General features: G+C 44.6%; 1 protein-coding gene and 1 long non-coding RNA gene across 2 annotated transcripts in view; one reads left to right on the forward strand and one right to left on the reverse strand.

Moving 5' to 3' along the window:
* Nucleotides 1-17,444, reverse strand: GEMIN8 (gem nuclear organelle associated protein 8). The gene is made up of 4 exons (XM_086386761.1): nucleotides 17,316-17,444; nucleotides 10,553-10,598; nucleotides 9,229-9,661; nucleotides 1-556 (listed from the first exon to the last, which is right to left on the reverse strand). The coding sequence occupies exons 2-4, from the start codon at nucleotides 10,562-10,564 to the stop codon at nucleotides 297-299; spliced, it is 705 nt and encodes a 234-aa protein (XP_086242887.1). The 5' UTR covers nucleotides 10,565-10,598; nucleotides 17,316-17,444; the 3' UTR covers nucleotides 1-296.
* The window catches only part of LOC147339805 (uncharacterized), a 25,735-nt gene continuing 20,400 nt past the window's right edge, over nucleotides 16,393-21,727 (forward strand). The window contains exon 1 of the long non-coding RNA XR_015158494.1: nucleotides 16,393-16,717. This is a non-coding gene — a long non-coding RNA (uncharacterized LOC147339805). The remainder of the gene's footprint in view (nucleotides 16,718-21,727) is intronic.

Below are 21,727 nucleotides of genomic sequence, written 5' to 3' on the forward strand. Positions count from 1 at the left end.
CAGGATCTGCAAGTAAGAACTTTAATAAACTGGTCACTCTTATTGACATTCAAAACCAATAGGATGGATATGAAATTATTGTTTTATATTGAAAGAAAACCTCTCTTACAATAGGACGTGTTCTGCCCACTTCCAGGTGGCTGGCCTTATCACTACCCCCAGGGGACTTGGGTGAACATGCTAAGTTGTCGGCATTGAGCCCCCTTTCCCTGAGAAGAGCCATGGGAGAGGGGGAGAGGGTGACCGTGAAAGGCAACCAGAGGCAGAGGCAGGCAGGGGGACCCCCGGGGCGGGGCTCAGAACTTGAGCGGGATGACGGGCCAGTACTTGGGCTGCTTGCGGTCGCAGTGCTTGTCAAAGCTGAGCTGCATGGCTGTCTCCATAGCCTGGATCTTGGCGGCGCTGGCCCCGTACAGGCGCTTCATCTCAGCCTGGCGCCGCTCTCCAGGCCGCTCGGTTGGGGGCAGTGTGGAGCGGCCGCGCTTGTCGCAGTACAGGCCGTGGTCAGCATTCACGTAGTCTTTCAGGCGTGCTGCATCCAGCTGATGCTGCCGCCCTGGGAAGCAAGCAACATGCTCTGTGAGCCAGGTCGTCTCAGCTGGCCCTCACTTCCCTCTGCCTTCCCCTTCTAACTGTCAGGGCACTTGGCCCTAACCCGCTGGCTGGGAGCTTCTCAGACTCTAAGGCGTAACCCATGTGCAGTGATCACTATCTCCTTTAGGAAGAGCATCTCTCACTCACTCAGCAGCCCCAAACTATCCACGTTCAGCAATGGGCCTGAAAAACAGAGGAGAAAAATGCAGCCCCTCAGGTTTCTCTGGGTCCACATGGCTGCCCACAAGCTGCCCCATGAGGCATAGCCAGTGGTACTCCCGTGGGTTCAAACACTGGACCTGGCCAGCTGGGAAAGGAAACACTTCCTGCCAAGTCCAGGGCTGCAGTAGTAGTAATTCCCACCACAAGTGAGCTGGCGGGGGAAAAACAATCACCTCTGTGGAAGAGGTATGGGTTTGAGGTCATCTGGAAAAGGGTGAGTGCTAGCAGCTAGAGAACTTGAGGATGAGAAACGATCCCCACACACCTCCTCAACACAAATCACACGTGAGGAAAGGTGAACGGGTTTCAAGGCTGGCCAAAGGTAGGAAAGGCCCGAGAAAGCATGCTTCTGCAGATGGCAGGAAGGCCTCTGTGCTGCCTGCAGCAGCCCACAGGCCACCTTCCTTCTGGATGGATGGGGCTTTTCCTTCGCTCCAGGCCAGCTTAGGCTCAACTTCATGATGGTGGGTTATATGCTCTCATCTCATCTAAATGGATTCTTGTAAAGCAACACGTATTTACTCAGGTTATCCTCCCCTCTCTGTTTTTACGGTAATAAGTCCTAGTAGCATAACTTTTATTCTTATGTAAACTAGAAACAACATAAAAATGTCAACAAAACCTGAGGTCAAATTTTAGCCAACTTACAGATTTTTGTAAGTGACTGTCAAGAACAGAGAATGCACACCTTTGTAGCCACTGCTGCTACCAAGAGAAATGCTACTTAGTAAGGACTGAAGATGGTTGTAGGGAATAAAACAATGATATAAATCATTTTTTCCTTGGTTAAAAAAAAGAAAGTAGAATGAAAGCTCAGTATGGAAGGGAACACAAGAGTGAGCACAAGTGAACTGCGAGATATTTATGTGCCTATGCTATTGATGTGGCTAGGTACAGACACTCACAAATCTCATTCACTTATAAATCACATCGTGGAGCTGGAGAGGAGTTTTATAAGCTTGGAAACATTAAAAATGCATGTGGCCATTTCTGTCTTAGCGTACCTGCAGCTTCTTTTTATATAAGGAGGTAGTATGTGGATAATCCAAATGACTGTCAAGCAAAAGAAATACAATATAACTGTTACCTTATCCACAGAAAAGACAGAATTGACCTAGTGTAAAAGGCAGAACTAAACCAAAATATTGGCCTGACATGCAAATGAATGGGAGGTCAACAAGCATTTGTTTCTCATTTCTGGTCTTTCTGGCAAATCTGAAACTTCAGGATTTAAGATGTTCAATTCTCATATGGGTATACGGGTGTTTCAATTCTAACCGCCCCCTCACCCCCACCGCCACGGCCAGGGACTTCTCTTCTGAAGGCTTGGCATCTCCACCCAAACCAGGGATAGTAGAGCCCCCCTGCTGCCTGTGACAGCCTAGGACATGTTGATAGTCCTCAGGCCCTGAGGAAACAGTTTCACAAGGTCCCGCAGAGCCTGTGCACGTGGAGGGCAGTGGTTCCCAGACTGTGGGCCTTTCACTCTCAAGCCTGTCCTAAGACTACCATAATTCTCACTGACAGGTTTAGTGACGCAACAGATGTTGAACTTCCTGTTGAAATCAGTCTCTGAGTTTACAAGTTTTAAAAAACACTGGAACCTTCTCTGTCTTTAGTGTTGCTCTCTGCCGTAAGAATATGTGAATTTAACCTTTTTACTTCTGCATCTTTGTTTTCCTTGTAACTTACCATGACTATTATCATGATGCTTCTTTCTGCTGCCCTTCTGACAAAGACTCTCATGGACATTGTGCGTGCTAAGTCGCTTCACTTGTGTCTGATTCTTTGTGATCCTAGGGACTGTAACCCACCAGGCTCCTCTGTCCATGGGATTCTCCAGGCAAGAATACTGGAATGGGTTGCCATTTCTTTCTCTGGGAGATCTTCCCGACCCAGGGATCAAACCCACGTCTCTTATGTCTCCTGCACTGGGAGGCGGATTCTTTACCACCAGTGTCACTTAGGAAGCCTGCATAGCGGGTAGTTGCCCTCCAACATAGATCAGAGAGACAGGAAGCAGGGCCCCAGGCACCAGCGGCCTACCTGTGGGAGTCCACCCCGGGGAGGGCACTGTGGCCTTTACTCACCCCATCTCCCCAGCCCTGGGGAGGCTGCAATGCCTGACCCAAAGCAGGTGGTCAGAAGTGGTTGTCAACAGAAAGCTCAGGCAAAGGCCATACATTATTCTTTGTAAACAACTGTCCCTTCCAGATGCTGTTGGAGAAAAATGACAACCCAGTGATAGAGAAACAGATGCTCACCTCTCAAAAGGCACTGGGCAGAGCCTCTCCCGGAGGGCCTCTGAATCTCCCTGGGGAGAGGCACTACTGAGTTGTAGTCTGATTTTGTTCCCTCACATTTGAGTTGCTTTACCTTTACTTACATACACACACCCAAGTTCTAACATTAGACTCTTAATACAGATGTGAAACCTGGTCAGCTTAAAACCAAGCACATTCAGACTGGCTGGACTGGAGGCTACAGGTGACGCATGAAAGTACTTTAGGGCACACTGACCCAGGGATCCAAGCAAACCTCAGGATCAATACTCATTTGAGGGCATCCACTTATTTTGGGTTCTATTTATTGCTTCCTCCATCCCAGTGAAGGAAAGGAATGTCAATCACTGGCCATTTTTCTTTCTGTCAAAACAAGGTGAGGGCTCAGCCAACCAGATGGCTGACAAGCAGAGGAGCTAAATATCACACTTCAGATGTAACTGGCCCTTGTCATGCAGACGTCAGTCATTTTTCCTGAAAACAGTTGTGGGACTCAGTGTTACTAAGCACTTTTTTCGTACAGGACATTTGCCCAAGGCAACTTGCTTTAAAACAAATCAGAGTATCTTTGTTGATCCCACCTTTAACACAGGGTTGTAGTGGGGTAAACCGCCTACAAATTTCCAGCTACCCAAAACCTCAGAAGCTCAGGGAATTTGGGGATGTAACTACAGATTGAGATGATTCTGGATTAGGTGGATCTCAAATCCAATGAGAGTATCCTTCTGTGAGACAGAACAGGGCATATACAGACACGGGGGAAACCATGGGAAAATGGCAGCAGAGACAGCGCCCTTGTTGCCACAAGCCACTGAAAGCCAGGAGCTGCCAGGAGCTGGAGGAGGCAGGCCGTAGCTCCTTTCAAGGTGTGGTGCTGGTGACACCTTAACTTTGTCCTTCTGGCCTCCAGAACTGTGAGAGAAGAAACTTCTGTAGTTTTAAATCACACAGTTTGTGTAATTTGTTACAACAGTACTAGGAAACTAATTCCAGGGTTAACATGCACATAGAGCTAAAATAGGAAACACAGCATTAGACCATCAGGGAGAAACTCTACTTGACTCCATCTGGGTTCAGGCTATATAACCTTGATATTTTCACCTCAATCTACACATTCACATGATGCTACAAATGTAGACTTCAAGTCTATAAGGGAAAAAAAAACTATCATGGGAAGTGACTTGGACTTCAGAGACCCTGACATAGCAGGAAAACATTTATTCAGTATTCCACAGATAATTAGCCCAAAGGCAGAACATTTTGGAGGACAAAGCATTAAGACAAAGAGTGTTAAAGAATGTGATTTCCCCCCATTTTTCTAGGATTAGCATGTCTGGTTATATTCTTTGCTGTGTTGCCAGGATTAATGACCTCAGCAGAACTGAGCGAAAGCACAGACTTGATTTATATCACTAATGCCTTGTTTCTGGCTCGTCAGCAACACACCCAGAACACAGGTGCTTGCCAAGAGCTGGAGCCGTTTCTGATGGGTCTTCTCCCCTCCTCAGCCTGCATCCCTGACTCCATGACAAATGCAGTCCCCAAGTCCATGGGCAATCTCCATGTTTACTTTTAGAATAAGAGTCTCATGCTCTACCAACTGAGCTAGCCGGGCAGCTTACTTTTAGAATGAAAGTGCATTTCCAGCCCTCCCTTCCATTTTTCTAGGGCCATTCACACATGTCCTCTCACAAACTTGTTGATGCCCATCTGAACATCTGGACTAGATGAGACACACACACGGTGGAACTGTGCTCCACCAGCATGCTCCTACACTTGAACCTCACTGACGAAACCAGGATGGCTCACTAGACACCGGGCCGTAGACTTCGCTATACCCTCCAGGTTTTCCAGGGAGGATGGGCTGGGGTTCCAGCAGACTGACTGAAGGCTCACTAGGAAGCCTAGAGTCTACACCTTCCTGCTCGGGGAAGGCGGTGGGGAGCGGGTGTGGGTACCAAAGAGTGGAGCAGACACGCCCATCACACGCACACGAACCGCATCTGGGCCCTTCGGTAAGAACAGTGCTTTGAGTGCTGCACAGGCATGCACTGACCCCTTTCCTTTCCCTCTCACTACACACAGATCCAGTACCTCAAAGCCGAGCGCACACTCCATTTCTCCACAATCACTTGGTGGAACTCCTCTGACAGCTGAGCCCACTGGCTCTTCCCCTCACTTGCAAAGCTACCCATGACCCGCACCCCAGACAGCTCTTCTAGTATCCTTTTAAACTCGATTTTTGTCTTCTCTTCCCACACCAGTTTATGCTCTTTGAGACAATGTCCCTGTTTGCACCTGACATCTACCCCCAAAGTATCGGACTGGTTCTCAGTGAGACAACAGTGGTGTTTGTTTCAGGGGGCCTCCTTCTTAAGTATTAGGATGAGGACCTCACAGTCTCAGTTCATTGTTATTTATGACTAAAAATGATGCCTTTATTAACCTAACAGTTATTTTCCCTAAGAAATACCTGACAACACAAGTCAACCTTTTAAAACTTCACAACCATCTAATTTCCCTTAAGTAATATTACCAGTGAAGTTTTAAATAACAGAAATAACCATTAAGGAAATGTGATATAGAACCATCAAAAGCATGCCCGTTACCCCTGCACAAGAGGAGTTCTTTATCATAGTTAATTAAAAAAATTTATCATGGAAATATGTGAAATTAGAGATTCTCTAGAACAGTAATCACAAACAAGAACACGCTGTCCACGCTAAAGGATTTTATCCCAAGAAAACATTAAATAAGACTCAGATGACACTAAACTGTAAAATGTGTAAGTTTTTGTGCAGGTGAGTAATCCGGAAGAAGCTAAATCTTTCAAGTTTATCTACGTTTTCCCTTGCTAGTAATATCTGATACAATCTATGTTCTCTAAATGATTCATGTGATGGGCTGGGTTTGCCCTGATTGAATAAATAGCTTCTAGTGGCTCGAAGAGCAAAACAACTTCAACCAAATATTCACACGATGCAGGTCCCTCATGTCTTTATTCAAACATCTACCAGCTGTGTGTGTAGCCGAACCTCCGTGAGCATTTCTAGCAGAGGTAATGGATTGGAAAGCACTGCGGGCATTCCAATTACTTACATCTGAGCGCCATCACTCATGACTGCTCCGAGGAACACATATTGATCCTGTACACCACTGAAAGAGCTGCTGGAAAACCTGGCGCTGGTGAAGCCATGCCTGTTATTTTTGGAGGGGCAGCATCAGGCCCCAGCAGCTGCTTCTCAGACAGACCATGTCTTTCGTGAGAAGATTCAATTCTGACACCAAAGCCTATTCTCACCCTCACCAGACAACTCTCATGTCTCCCAGGAACCTGACAATGCTTCCAGGGCAGATGCCCTTGTCTCCTACACTCACTCAGAAACTTCTAACTCCTCACTTGGGTATAGATATTTCAGGTTTATTTTAAATTAGCAGGTCATTCAAAATGGCCTTTTATGGCTGGGGTTTGCTCCCATCCTTAATTACAACTTCTGTCACAAAAGAAGTGCTCTTTCTGGCAGGAAGAACATGGTCTTCTGCCTTGGGTAAGGACAAGAGAAATAAGCACTGGCTTCCTCATATTTTCTTTTCCAAAAGCTTGTAACAGCATTCCAAACACAAATGGACATGCTCCAATGACGACCCTCCCTCATCCGTTTATATACTTTTAAATTAGACCCATGGTTATTTCCAGTGTATTTTGAAAAAAGGTAAAATTTATTTCTGAAGATCATGGAAAGACATGTATTCTGTGTGTAATAGAAAGTAGTTGTAAAAAGACTTGTTTGGATGTACTTTCTGATATGCAAAAAAGAAGCCAACAGTTTAATCAAAAGAAGGGAAGTAAAACAACTGAATGAGTAGTGAGAACCACAGGCAGATACTAATGGCCACAAGGCTTTACACACAGCCCACTGCTCAGTTCCTTGCACTCTGCTGCTGCTGCTAAGTCACTTCAGTCGTGTCCGACTCTGTGTGACCCCATAGACAGCAGCCCACCAGGCTCCCCCGTCCCTGGGATTCTCCAGGCAAGAACACCGGAGTGGGTTGCCATTTTCTTCTCCAGTGAATGAAAGTGAAAAGTGAAAGTGAAGTCGCTCAGTTGTGTCCGACTCTTAGCTACCCCATGGACTGCAGCCCACCAGGCTCCTCCATCCATGGGATTTTCCAGGCAAGAGTATTGGAGTGGGGTGCCATTGCCTTCTCTCCTTGCACTCAGGGGGCATCAATAAATGCTCACCCACCCGTAAGTAGGAACATACAGATCAATCAAGATGTAAATGAAATCACACATCCCCTGGTTTCTATGCCTCTGTTTACTATAAAATTCTAAGTAAAATATATATGATTAGAATGCAATAAAAACAATATTGAGACTGCCTACCGAAGAATTGATGCTTTTGAACTGTGGTGTTGGAGAAGACTCTTTAGAGTCCCTTGGACTGCAAGGAGATCCAACCAATCAATTCTAAAGGAGATCAGTCCTAAGTGTTTTTTGGAAGGAATGATGCTAAAGCTGAAACTCCAGTACTTTGACCACCTCGTGTGAAGAGTTGACTCATTGGAAAAGACTCTGATGCTGGGAGGGATTGGGGGCAGGAGGAAAAGGGGACGACAGAAGATGAGGTAGCTGGATGGCATCACCGACTCGATGGACATGAGTTTGAGTGAACTCCGGGAGATGGTGATGGACAGGGAGGCCTGGCGTGCTGCGATTCATGGGGTCGCAAGGAGTCGGACACGACTGAGCGACTGAACTCAACTGAACTGAACTGGTTGTAATGGGCTTCCCTGGTGGTCCAGATGGTAAAGTATCAGCATACAACGCAGGAGACCTGGGTTCGATCCCTGGGTTGGGAAGATCCACTGGAGGAGGGCACGGCAACCCACTCCAGTGTTCTTGCCTGGAGAATCCCCATGGACAGAGGTGCCTGGGAGGCTACAGTCCATGGGGTCACAGAGAGTCTGACACAACTGAGCAACAAAGCACACACACTGGTTGTAATAGGGAGAAAAGCATTTGTATGTCTGTTAGAGACACTTAAAATGCAAATGGGCTGGTGACTCTTAATAGTAAGGAAAGTACAAAGAACAACTTTAATTTTTTGTGGCAAGTTACTAAGGAATTAAAAAAAGAAAATTCCTACTTTCTGACTGAAGATATAAGACCATTATCACAATTCTCCAACCCTAGGGAAAGACAGCCACAATGAAGGATCAAACAAGAGAGGGTAAGTACCAGGCATTTTGTTGCTCTGTTTAGGTTCTCACTGGTCTCCATTCTGAAGGGAGCTTGAGATTTAAGACTTGGTGGCTTTGCAGCACCAGGGCAGTCTCTCAGTTGTGTACCAGTGAGCTGGCAACAGTACTTTAGGAACCGAATGATCTCAGGGACAAAAATCTCCTTCCTAAGCTTGTGCTAGATGGATAAGCACAGAGATTGGACAGACCTTGGTTTGAATCCTAATAGCAAATTACTAGTTGGTCTCATAGAACAAGTCCAGAAACCTCCTGAGGTTTCACACGTGAGAAAAGTCCAGTTTCCTCATGTGTGAAATGGGCTTAAAGCCCTAAAGGATTGTTGTGTAGGTTAGGGAATACATACATACACACACGCATGCAAATATATTCCACCCAGTGTACTGCCTAAAATTCAGTGATAGAGGTGCTATTAGGATAAGTTTTGTTCTAGAATTTAAAAGGGGCTTCCCCAGTGGCTCAGTGGTAAAGAATCTGCCTGCTGACCCAGAAGACACCGGAGATGCAGGTTTGATCCCTGGGTGGAGAAGATCCCCTGGAGAAGAGAATGGCAACCCACTCCAGTATTCTTGCCTGAAGAATCCCATGGACAGAGGAGCCTGGCAGGCTACAGTCAGTCCATGGGCTTGCAGAGTCAGACATGACTGAGCCAGCCACTAAACCACCACCACCACTACAACAAGGATTTTTTTTTTTAAGTCCTATATTGAAACAACTCTGGAAAACTAATGTAAGTGAGGTACCACATCACAAGTGCTTTTTCCAGGCTTAGGATTCGGTTTGACTATTACCTGGACCCAAGTAAGGGGTTAGAAGTTTGTACATGAGGGCAGGAAGACAGGCCCAGGGCGGGGCGGGCTGTACTTACGGAGCTCCTCCCGGTGCTGCTCGGTCTCCGCGAAGTACTGGCGCAGTTCATCTGTGATCACCATGTTGCTCAGGTCGCACACTATGCCGCAGTCGTCGGACTCGCTATCGTTGTCCTCTGCGAACCGGGCTGGCTTTTCTGTGCTGCGTCGTTGTGGTCCCGGCTTGCCGGGACGTGAACGCCTGCGGCAGGCATCCCCGGAAGCCGAGGGAGACTTGGAGCGGGACTTAGGACTTGTGCCACCCTTGGCGGCAGGGCTCTGGGCAAGATCAGTGGCTGGGTAGTACCACGGGGAAGTGACGACTGATTCCACCGCCTTCTGATAGGCACTCTGGTGGCTGCGCATCCACGCCATGGCTTGATGGTAATGCTGCCAGTACCTTGCATAGACTGGATGAGAGGACCAAGACTCGGAAGCCTGTGTGGATTCCGACTGCAAAACACAGAGACTGCAGGCTAGACACCACATGGGTTCAGCCTCAAAAGAAACCTTCAAACAGTCAATCAACTAACCTTTGTACTGTGTATCTACTAAATACCTCCTCCTCATTAGGATGCCTGGGGGCCAAAGAGGATATAAGACAGGTCCACGCCCATGAGTGCACACTTGTTCTGAAGTACTTGCACATGACGTAGGCACTGAACAATGACTGAGGTGGCAGCCCATGATAAACTAGCTGCTGCTGCTGCTAAGTTGCTTCAGTCGCGTCCGACTCTGTGCGACCCGAGACGGCAGCCCACCCAGCTCCTCTGTCCCTGGGATTCTCCAGGCAAGAACACTGGAGTGGGTTGCCACTGCCTTCTCCAATGCATGTATGCATGCTAAGTCGCTTCAGTCATGTCCGACTCTATATGACCCCATGGACGGCAGCCCACCAGGCTCCTCTGTCCACAGGATTCTCCAGGCAAAAATACTGGAGTGGGTTGCCATTTCCTTCTCCCTGATAAAACTAGGGACAGAGGCTAATAATAATCATTTTTAGATGACATGCAGGGAGCAATGAGGAGCCACTGCCTATCATCCTGGACCTTTCAACCTGCTGCAATGAAGTGACCAATTCCAAGTTAGAAATGCCTGCCAAGAAGCATGGGGATTACTGAGGATGATGTTCTCTGGTCCCTCCCTCTCTGGCCCCTAAACACCTGCGGGCCCTCAGTGTCTGGGACAGAAGCTGACTAGCCACGCATCCCATGGTGCTTTACTTATAGCTTTCTGATGTATCCCTTTGTTCTACTCCATCATGCAATGAGACACTAAGACTTTTAAAGTGAAAATGTACCTTTTTTTTTTTTCCCTCTCATGAGTTAAAACGAAAAATCTTACCTTTGCCTCCATCTCTGACTGTGAAAGTCCAAACCGAGCCCAGAAACTAGAAAAGAACAAGTCCAGGGCAGACATCTGGTCAGTCCAGTGGTGTGAGGTTTGTGGCCATTTCCCCAATAGCTACCTCTTGTGATTTACTGATATGGCAGGAAACACCTCAAGGTAAAGTTTAATTTGCAGCTGCACCTTTTACAACCTATTTAAAACAGACTTAAAATTTCCCCCTCCTGTTCAAGGGTTCAGAGATGCTCAAAGTGCCAGCATGTACCAGAAGGTACCTAAGAAAAAAGTTAAACAAAAGCAATAGCCTAAAACCCATGAGAATTTAAGCATCTATGAGACGAAACCCCTAAACAACGTGATGCTGAGCAAACAGGTACTTGGGTTTTGAAACTCTGGAAATCAGATACTGAAGGAGTCCTATTTCTCCTACTTCACTTAATTATAGGGTAGAATCTGAAAACCTCCAAGCCTTAAGAAATAAACTCGACTTATTCTGTAACCTCCATCAGATGTTTTGCTATGGTTAATGTGGAAAACTGGTAAGTTAAATTGACCACATCTTTTAAGATTTAGACTAAAGAGAATGATTCACATTCTTTTTAAATATAAGCAGCTTTCAAATAGAGTATTTCCAAGAGGACTGACATGGTCTTCTGTAAATTTATCTTAAACACAGCCCACACTTCTTGTTACCTGTTCTAAATTCACACACACATAGTAAATGTAAACTGGGGGAAAGTGAACAAATGTAGTGAAAATACAAGTGTAAATGAATGTTCACATTAGTTTGAAACTATAAAGGCTTGAAACATGAGCAAGTATCTGAAAGTGTGGCTAACTGCTATGTGCTTTATAGGCTACTGAAGAAATACATTTAAACACAGTCAATACAATTAAGGAGCTAACCACCTAGAGAGGTAAAACAAACACAAGAGAAATTATAGTAGAAATCAGTGTATATTAATACTCGAGTGCTAAAGGGTAAGGTGTAGCCTTTAAGTGGCTAATTCCCTCCTGTCAGGTTTTCTATCTCCACCACTGAAATCTGAACAGTTTTCTGAGTGCCTGAAGCACATAATGACATTAAAGTGAACTTCATGTGATTCTTAATCAAATTTGTTTCAGAGATTAACAATTAGCATAGGAATTAAATTAGAAAAGCCTAGGAGACATCTGTGCATCTTGGGGAAATTAAGAGTTTTGAATCCTGACTTCTACACCTTAGAAAATACATACTGCAGCCTACCAGGCTCGTCCATCCATGGGATTTGCCAGGCAAGGGTACTGGAGAGGGTTGCCATCGCCTTCTCTGTACTTAGAACCAGATCAATGTAAATATTAATTATCTCAAACTGGGAGATCTGACAGCTTCCAATATGTAATAAATATTACTGTGATTGAACACTACTGCAGATCCCAGACAACCCTGTTTTTACTTATAATTGGGAAAGTCCAGTCTGGCTTTAGAAGCAGTAGTACCAATATTCTGCAAATACACAAAATGGCTTATGAAAGGCTCCCCTCTGCAGAGCGAGAAGTCAGGCACATGTGACAGAGTAGACAACTGTTTAAGAGGTTCGAGTGTAATTCATCACGTTTGCTAGGCAGTTCAAATGTCAATGGCTGTGATTAAAAAGGGATGGGAGTGCTAATTTGAGGAGTGGTTACTTATGTATGCATTTGATTCAACAAATAATTTGACAGAAGGACTGCCATGTTCCACTGCCTCAGAAATCACTAAAGGCACTCTAGCACTTTGGCAAGAAAGCAGCCAGGACAAGGGGCTGGGATGAAGAAAGCCAGTTCCTGCACTTGGATCAGAAGTCACTCAGATTCAGCCCTGGGTGCCGACTATCAATAAAGCATTATCAATTCATTGCCAAGAGGTTGGCCTCTTTTAAGACCCAGGCCATGAAGGAAAGATGAATTTACATCCATCATGGAATACAGGCAACTTTGTCGATTTTACTGATTATGCTTTCCTCATTGTCTAGCCACTGGGACACTTATAGTGCCATCTTCCAACATGTTTAGAGTCCTCAGGCTCTACGTTCAATATGCTGCTCCTTCTGTCCTTGGCTTTATTATTTTCCCTCCTCATATTCCAAAACATATGTGTCATATGCTTTTACATCTTAAGTATCTTTAAGGTTCTTAAAATCCTATAGATACTCAATTAAAAAAAGTATTGATTATATGTGGAATCTTAAAAAAAAATACAAATTAACTTATATACAAAACAGAGAGAGACCCACACAAGCTTATGGTTATCAAAGGGGAAATGGGAGGGGGGTATAAGTTACAAGTTTGGGATTAACATATACACATTACTATATATAAAACAGATAACCAACATGGACATACTGTATAGCACAGGGAACTCTACTCAATATTTTGTAATAACCTATAAAGGAAATGAATCTGAAAAAGAATATATGACTGAATCACTTTGCTGTATACCTGAAAGTAACACAACACTGTAAATCAACTATACTTCAATAAAAATAATAAGTAAAAAAGTTTTATTTAGGTTGAAAAAATAGTTCCTGAGAATGAATGACAAATTAATCAATTCTCTCTCAAATCAAATACAATAAAGTATAGAAAAACATGTCCAAAGAAAGTAGCTTGCAGAGACCTTTGTAATTATTGTTAGCTGGCTATTTCCAGTATTACTCTTGGTATTTTATACCAGCAAATTTTTTTCTCTAAAGGGCCAAATACTCTGGGCCTGTGGGCCACATATCCTGCTACATAGCCTTCCTCTTTTTTTTTTAATTGAAAAGACCACCCAGTAACAATGTAAACAGCATTCTTAGTCATGGGCCATCACATGCCCACCTCTCCCTAATGTTAATCCATTATGATACTGTAGAGACCCTGCCCTCAGTATGCTAAGCATCCCACCTATTCCTCACTTTGCACTCAGCGGAAGAACTGAGATTCTCACACAGCTCAGAAGTTACCAGGCTCAGAATACGACCAGTGCAAACAAGAAAACTGATTATGACCAATAGAAATCATGGTGACCAGTTCCTAATACTGGGGACAAAGGAATCCTGTCTGTGACTAAATAAGCAAATCGGACTATTTCTTAAAGCTACACAGACCTTAAAGACTTAATTAAGAACAAAACAAAACAAAATTCTAACTCCTGGAAAAGAGGATCAATCAACAGGGCTTAGAAAGCACATGCAGTGCCCTGATTTCTGCTGGAGATCCTACAAGCTGCCCGGGCCTTGCAGGAACTCAACAAGGGACAGGAAGCAGGAGAGAGTTCCGAGTGTCTATTCCTTGGAAGAAGGAACCCATATCCTCCCCAGCTAACCGCATCTGTCAGCACCCAAAGGAAGGTGAGAACCTCCCTGAGGAATGGGCCCTGTTAACTTTTTTAAACTGGGTACTCTTTCCACACAGAGAGCTTAAGGACCTAATAAAACTGCTGGGGCTTCTGAAAGGCCAACATTAAAAGAATTCTTGACACTACCACAGTACTTTCACACATTACTACCATCTCAAAGAAAAGAAAGCTTATGGGAACAGCAGATGGGAGATGCCCTTTCAGTGGTCTTTAATTTGATCTTCCCTTCCCCACCTTCCCAGGAGCGTCTCGTACTCTTTTATGGCGCCTGGCTTCGTGGCCACTCTTCTCCTAGTGGGAGGTGGAGCTGATAGAAGAGAGAGGGTTGATGTCAGGGGAGGCTGGGACCCACAGCCCTACCAACTGGGCAGCCCTCCCCAGGGAGGACAATGGCACAATAGTCACTGCCCAGCTGAGCCCAGGCGAGCACAGAGACCCAATTCATTGTCTGTCCTCAGCCAACAGAGGAGGAAGGAAAAAAACAGCACTGAGGTCATTCACGAAACACTGCCGAGGCCCACAGGCGAAAGACAGTGCCTCTGAGTCTTGAATGATACATTTTCCCATATAGCCCTTCTTAAAAAATGCACTCATTCTTCAATGACTCGGCTTATCCTGAGAGATATATTTAAAAATGCCTAACTATACATGAACAACAACAGACAAGAGCTTTGTGGTTTTCGATGAATAAAACGTGACTATTTCCATTGAGTCCTTGAAAATTTCCACCAAGCAGTTGAAAATTTCCACCTATAAGCAATGTGCCTTTGTTGAGAGGTAGTCACACTGTATACAATCTTTTAACTGCCTATTTAGATTCTTATAAATATAGGGTCTAGGACACCTCATAGCAACCAGATAGATGAAACACAAATTCCCTTTGAAACGATAATGGATATTCTATAACTGGATTTTCCTCTCTATCCTGCTTTCCCACTAGAATTCTGAAGATTGAATACATGAAGACTCCTCTACTTTGTGAGTTTTGCAAAGAAACACATTTAGTGTTGGTCATTAAATAAGTTATGCAGGTTTCCTATAAGGCTCTCAGTAATTTGGTTCTTGAGGCAACCATAGAATTTGGGGGATCTAATTAGGCCTTCAGTATACACTGTTTCAAGGTTGAAAACACCGGGTCTGCTGGAGACTCCTCAAAATGAATGACTGCATGGTACAGAAATGTGAATTACAGACAGTCACATGAGATTCTACGGACTCTCTGGATATGAGGTAATAACCCTATCAAAGATGTCTCCCAATAACACACATGCTGGTAGCAACGTCCTCAACTAATATAAATGAGAAAAGGACGTTTTTAGGGAGCAGAGCTTCTTCTTGTCACCCCTAGCTACAATCTGAGGCTGGCAAATTCATCTGGCTTGCTGCCCTCAGAGGCTCCCTCCTGCGGCTTGGCATGGTTCCTGCTCAGTGATTTGGACATCAGAGATGGCTCAAGTCTGAACGGCCTTTTCCCACCCTCAGCAGGCCAAGCTCCATTTCTGCCAGGAACAGGCCTCCTACAAGCCCATGAGCTGGGGTTCAGAAGGCCTGCCCCTCTCTGCCTCTAACAGTTCAAACTGATGGGTGAAGGAGCCCTAAACCTGTGTTTGATTTCCTTTTCATTCCCTCCATTCCAAACCCCAGTTTACTCTTCTGGTTGTTGCTAAAAGAAGCTATATCACAAAGAAGGCACAGGTGGGAGAGCAGAAAGGCCGAAAGGATAGTTAACAATTCTTCTGTTTTATACAAATCATACTGCACCCACTGAATGGCACTGTTTCGTCAGCTAGGGTGAGGGATTTGTGAATGTATTTATTCCCAAGTTCACCAATCCCCATGTCACTAACTCACCAATTCCCTGTGTGAAATACGAGGACACCCCCAAACAAAACTAACTCCTGTCTTATGAACACAACAGGCAATGGAAAATTAACCAAAAAGGTCTAACCATGACTAGTTATTTGGAACCAGTCACTTGGAAATAGTTACTTGGAATGAAGTTCCAAGAGTTCAGCATCTATTTTGTGAATTCTCCAACCTCTACTCTATGCTTATTTGTTCAATTTTCTCCCTATCCTTCTCATCTCACCCTATCCTTAAATGTTGCACCCTAAAAAACAAAATAATCCTTTGCCATCTATAAAACACTTTTAGAATGAAAATTCTCTCTGGAGCTTTAGTTTATATACTTGCCTAGCACAGCAACGAATAATCAGAGTTCTGTATGCCTTACTGTGAACTTGCCTTCAGTTATGCCAATCCAGAGTTACTAGCTAACGGTCTTTGAAAATATATTTTTGTTCACAATGCCATCCCAAAGGGACTGTTACTCCTATAAACTATATTAGTATAAACTGTACTTGTAAAGGTTACAGCCTTCACCGGGTGCCCGCAGCGGGGAAGCGCACAGGGTAGAAGACCCACGGCGCCTCGCCCCGCCGCCCTCGGGTTGCCCAGAGACCGGAGGTGGCACCACGAGTCGGGTCAGCCAGACACACCACACAGGAGCCTGGGAACTCTCAAAGTAATGCCAGAAATGTGATTTGTGTTATTAATCTTCACTCTAGACTTTCAAGTAATGTTCTGACTTAAAGTGAAAAACAGCTGAATACAGAACCTAGCTTGTGAAACAACTTAAAAAAAAAAAATTCCTGAAAAAAAAAAAATTGTTCAGAACCATCTGGTCTATACTAAGGAACTCTCAAGATTTCGGAGCTAAAAGGTACTTCGTTGGCAACTGGTTTGACTTCACTTAATTACTGAGGAAGAAAAGAGGGAAAAGACCTTCCCCACCTCCTCAGGTAAGGAGCAGAGAAGGCTGTAGGTGCCAAATATTCTCCAGATAACTTCCATCAAAGCCTCAGATCTCCCATAGAGGTCAACATGCGAGGGAAAAGAGAAAATCCCAATTTTGGGGTAGACGGGCCAATATCCTAGACATCCTTCTAAGAACGAGGCTGACCTGTGCTATCTTCTGTTCCAATACTGGGCTGGGTGGGTAAAGCGAGTTCACCTTTCAGACCTAGCTTAAAGTGTTACCTGGCACATCAGAATCGCATGGGGGCGCTTTCATAAAAATAACCAATACCTGGGCCCCACTTCGAGAGATTTGAACTTAACTGGTCTGGGATGGAGGCCCGGGCATTTTAAAGCCACCCAGTGATTCTGATACACAGCAGAGCTGAGAGGCTCTGGAACCCGTCCCCTCTCACAATTCACCACCAGTGATTTAGGGGGTCTCATGGGCCTCTGGCCCGTCTTTTGCCGCGGGATGGTGATAAATACGACAATGTGATAGCCAAGCTCTAAGCTCTCCTGGCCTCTGAGGAAGTCAAGCTCACGGGACTCTTCCTTCACTCCCCAAATGAAACCCAACCGTCCCCAGAGGGGACGCGTCACCTCAAAGGCTCGTAGCTTGCGAATCCTGGGCGATGGGCGAGCTGAGACCTATTTCCGCTTGGAAACTGGCTGAAACTAGTGGGCGACCGTTACGGGGCTGACTAGAACAAGGTTTCCGGCGCGGATCACGTGGCTGCGACGCGCCGGAACTCCCGCCCTCCCCGCGGTGACGTCAAACCAGCGCCACGTTCCGCACCACGCAAGGGGCGTGGCGCGGAATGGGGCTCCTCCTCTTGAGGCGGAGCGTGGGGACGGCCGTTATAGTGACCGGATCGCGGCACTCGGGTGGGATCGGGTAGTGGGCGGGGTGTACTCGTCTCTGCGCGGGTCCCGTGTCCACAACAGTTTCTTGGCGTTTAACTCTTCGCTCTTCTCTCAACGTTCTCACCTTCGTTCCCTTGTGTTTAGTTAGCTTTTTCCTTTTTTTTTTTTTTTTAAACGGAGCGTGGTTGTGGCCCAGGAAGAAACATCCCGACTTTGAAATAGTCATACAGAGATGCGTTTGAGTCCGATTCTAGCCTCCCTAAGCCTCAGGTTCTTGTCCCGAAAAAGTGACTAATACCAGTGTACAGTGCCTGGTATATAACAGACAAAAATTAGTGCCTATTAATTAGCATTTTTATCATCACAATAATTAGCAATATCTCTGCTGTTAGGGTCGCAAAGGATCAATAATAAACAAGCATAAATCACTGGAAATCTAAGTGGCATACCTTCCCGGGGTAATTTGGCAAAATGCAGCAAGAGCAGAGAGGGGGCATATTTTTGTACTAGAATGTTCACTTCTGAGAATTTATCCTAAAGAAAAACACACATAAACCGGATGCTCACTGCAGAATTATTTCAAAAACCGAAGATTGGAAACAAATTCCTAATAAGAATAGATGGCTAGTTCAATTAGGCTTTATCAATGGTGTGAACGTTATTACCATGTTATTCTTTTTTTTTTTTTTTCATGTTATTCTTATACTCTAGAAGAATCAAATACTGTGGAAGAAAAATAACGAATCTGTATGGATGCCCACTGTGGTCAGGTATTATTCCATATCTGCACAGTCCACTGCAGCCATTTACCCTGTGTGGTTGTTGAGAGCTTGAGATGTAGTCTGTATTGAGGTGGGCTTTAAGGATAAATTACACAGTAGCTATTGCAGAATTCGTTTGAGAAAAAGAATGGAAGGTATCTCACTTTGAAATAGTGACAACATGTTAGGGAAGGACCATTTAGGTTAAATAAGAATAAATTTAATTTCACCTTTATCTTTTTACTCTATTAATGTGGCTACCAGAACATTCAGCATTCTATATGGGGCATGCAAGGCATATTGCATGCATATTGCATATTACATATGTCTATGGGACAGTGTTAATCCATTTACTGGATATATGGTGGTAAACAAGACAGTTTTTTACCTCAAATTTTGAACACTCTGTTGAGTAGAGCACAGACAATAAATAACATCATTGTACACAATGGTAAGTTCTGTGCAGAAAATCTAGCTGGGTAAGGGCCAGAAAGTGTGTTTATATTGAGGGTGGTTATTTTAGACAAGATTTGTCCTCCAGAAGGTGGATGTGGGAGGAATTAAGATATCTAAGGATAGAAGGGTGGGGGGAGAGTAGGGATGTGGTGTCTCCTGGGAAAAGCCAGGTATGGATTGAGTCTGATAAATCAATTGGGACCTGGAGGAATCTCTACCGGAGGGAAGAAACCACATCAGGAGAGGAAGGAAAGAGAGAAGGGAAGGTACCAGGGAGAAGGAGCTCAGGGGGCCCACGTCGGAAAAGCACAACGAAGCAGACCTGGAGTGGATGTGTTTCAGGTCGTGTAGTTACTGGAGTTCTATGACTTATATACAGTAGTACAGTCAGTATGTGTATATACACACTCATATGTATTCTCTCTGTCTGGATGTAAGGTGTTCAGAATTGTAAGGGAGACGCACCAGGCCAGGGACTCAAATTCCACCTACCTTGTAGGTTCAGACTCCCTGGTTTGCTACCTTGGCACACGTGGTCCAACATGGTACACCATTGCATCTTTCTTCTAGCCAGTGGGAAGGGAGAAAGGTGAAGCCACTTCCATCTGAGGCAAGGGTCCCAACCTCCTCGATCTAATGACTGATGATCTGAGGTGGAGCTGATGCAATAATAATAGAAATAAAGTGCACCATAAATGTAACATACTTGAACCATCCCCAAACCATCCCCACTCTGCCCAGGTGCATGGCAAAAATGTCTTTCACAAAACCAGTCCCTGGTACTAAAAATGTTGGGGACCACTGGTAAGGTATGGTTTCCCCACCTCAACATAATTCACATTTGAGGCTGGATAATTCTGTATTCTGTGGAGAAGGAAATGGCAACCCACTCCAGTGTTCTTGCCTGGAGAATCCCAGGGACGGGGAAGCCTGGTGGGCTGCCGTCTATGGGGTTGCACAGGATCTGACATGACTGAAGTGACTTAGCAGCAGCAAATCTGTATTCTGAGAGTTCTCTTGTGTGTTGTACTTTGTTTAACAACATCACTGGCTTCTACCCATTAGATGCCAGTACATACCTCCTCCCACCCCACCAGTTTTGACAGAAAATGTCCCCAGACATGCCAAATGTCCCCTAGGGGCAAAGTGACAGCGTCTCCCCAGTTGAGAATCACTGCTTTAACTACTACTCTGTTTCCCACACTTCTGCTCCAATCCCACTAATGGCCAGAAGGTCATCACTCAGCCATCCTAGAGGTAAAGGAGTCTTGGCACTGTCTGCTGGCCAGGTAGCCAGCTAAAAGTGAGATCAAGAAGGTGAGGAGATAGCTTGATTCTCCTACACACTGGTTGCTACAGGGAGTGGAAATTGCACAGCTGACTGAGGAGGTGGCCCTGTTTTTATCATCATCCAGGCAGAGTTTTCATTATTATTCATTGTCATTCACATGCATGAAAATATCCATGGCGAGGACAACTAAACACTTAAAAAGTAACAATCCGTTTTGGAAAGACGGTGATTGTTACTCCAAACATCTAACCTTGCAGAGAAACTGGCTTCTGAGGGTTGGATTTTTTAAAAACTTGTCTTTTGGCGCCATCTGGTGGAAATAAATCCTAGCAGTCCTCACGTTAGTGCCTGATATTTTTAACTTGTCTTTTGGCGCCATCTCGTGGGAAAAAATCCTATAATTCCTCATCCTCGTGCTGATATTTTTTTACCTGTCTTTGGCGCCATCTGGTGGAAATAAATCCGACCATTCGTCACCCTCTTGCCTGATATTTTCTTTCATTAGCCTCAGGCCTAAAACTCAAATTATAAATAAGCCTTAACTGGATTTTAGCAAAGCTTTAACGGGTCTTTCAAGAGGAGGGACTCATCAAAGCAGAGTTTCTGACCCTTGGCGCGATTGACCTCCGAGGCTCCTGAGCACTGTAAGATTTTTAGCAGCATTCTTCTGAATGGTCAGAAGTAGGGTCAAGATGGCTGGGCCTATATTTGCCCACACTGAACAGTCAGTAGACTTGAGCCCCCAGAAAGGTGCATGGCACTGGATGAGGTGGCTCTCGGCCACTGGGACAAGTCCTTTATCAAAGGGAGATTGGGCCATGCGGTGTTCGCGACACATGTGATTCTACAGTTGTACATTTACTTCTCAGCATTTTTCATTCAATGGTACAACACCTGAGAACTGGGGCCTGGCCTCATTTGGTTCTGTGTCATCACAGCCCATCATACTACATAGGAATGAATACTGGTTACGTGCAAGGGTAAATGAAATGGGACAGGGTTGGGGAGGGATGGATTGGGCATTTGGGATTAGGAGATGCAAACTATTATATTAATATATAGAATGGATAAACAATAAGGTCTTACTGTATAGCACAAGGAACTATACCCAATATCCTGTGATAAAAGATAATGGAAAAGAATATATATATGTATAACTGATTCACTTTGCTGTACAGCAGAAATTTAACACAACAGTGTAAATCAACTATACTTCAGTAAAATTTTAAGAAAGAAATGAAATGGGACAATAATTGTGATTATTTGCATATCTGCAAACTTAAATAGGATAATGAAGGGCTTCTTATGAAATTTCTTGAGATGTGGAAAACAGGCAAAAGATTAATCCCTGTTTATATTATTATATTAAGCGATCAGTACTTTTTTGAGAAGTAACGAGGGTCCTGGTCAACTGACCATACCAAACATTCTGAGCTTTTTTTTTTGAGGGGGGAAACTTCCTTTAGTTTTTTTCTGAGCTTATCTTTAATGGTTTTGAATCTTTGGTAGATGAAATTCTTTATCAGTAATTTAAAAAGATGATTAGGGGATTGGTGTGGGATAGAACCAACTAATTTATGAAAGGTTATCCAGGTTTCAAGTAATAAAAAATTTTGTTTAAATAGCTATAATTATAAAGC

Source organism: Bos grunniens, chromosome X, assembly GCF_055505025.1.
Source record: "Bos grunniens cultivar Pamir isolate PY7600 chromosome X, Bosgru_T2T1.0, whole genome shotgun sequence".
Lineage (NCBI taxonomy): Eukaryota > Metazoa > Chordata > Mammalia > Artiodactyla > Bovidae > Bos > Bos grunniens.

Coding starts and splice junctions, on each gene's coding strand:
- GEMIN8 (XM_086386761.1), bottom strand. Junction 557..9,228: donor GCAGCACCGGGAGGAGCTCC/GTAAGTACAGCC, acceptor CTTGCTTCCCAG/GGCGGCAGCATCAGCTGGAT.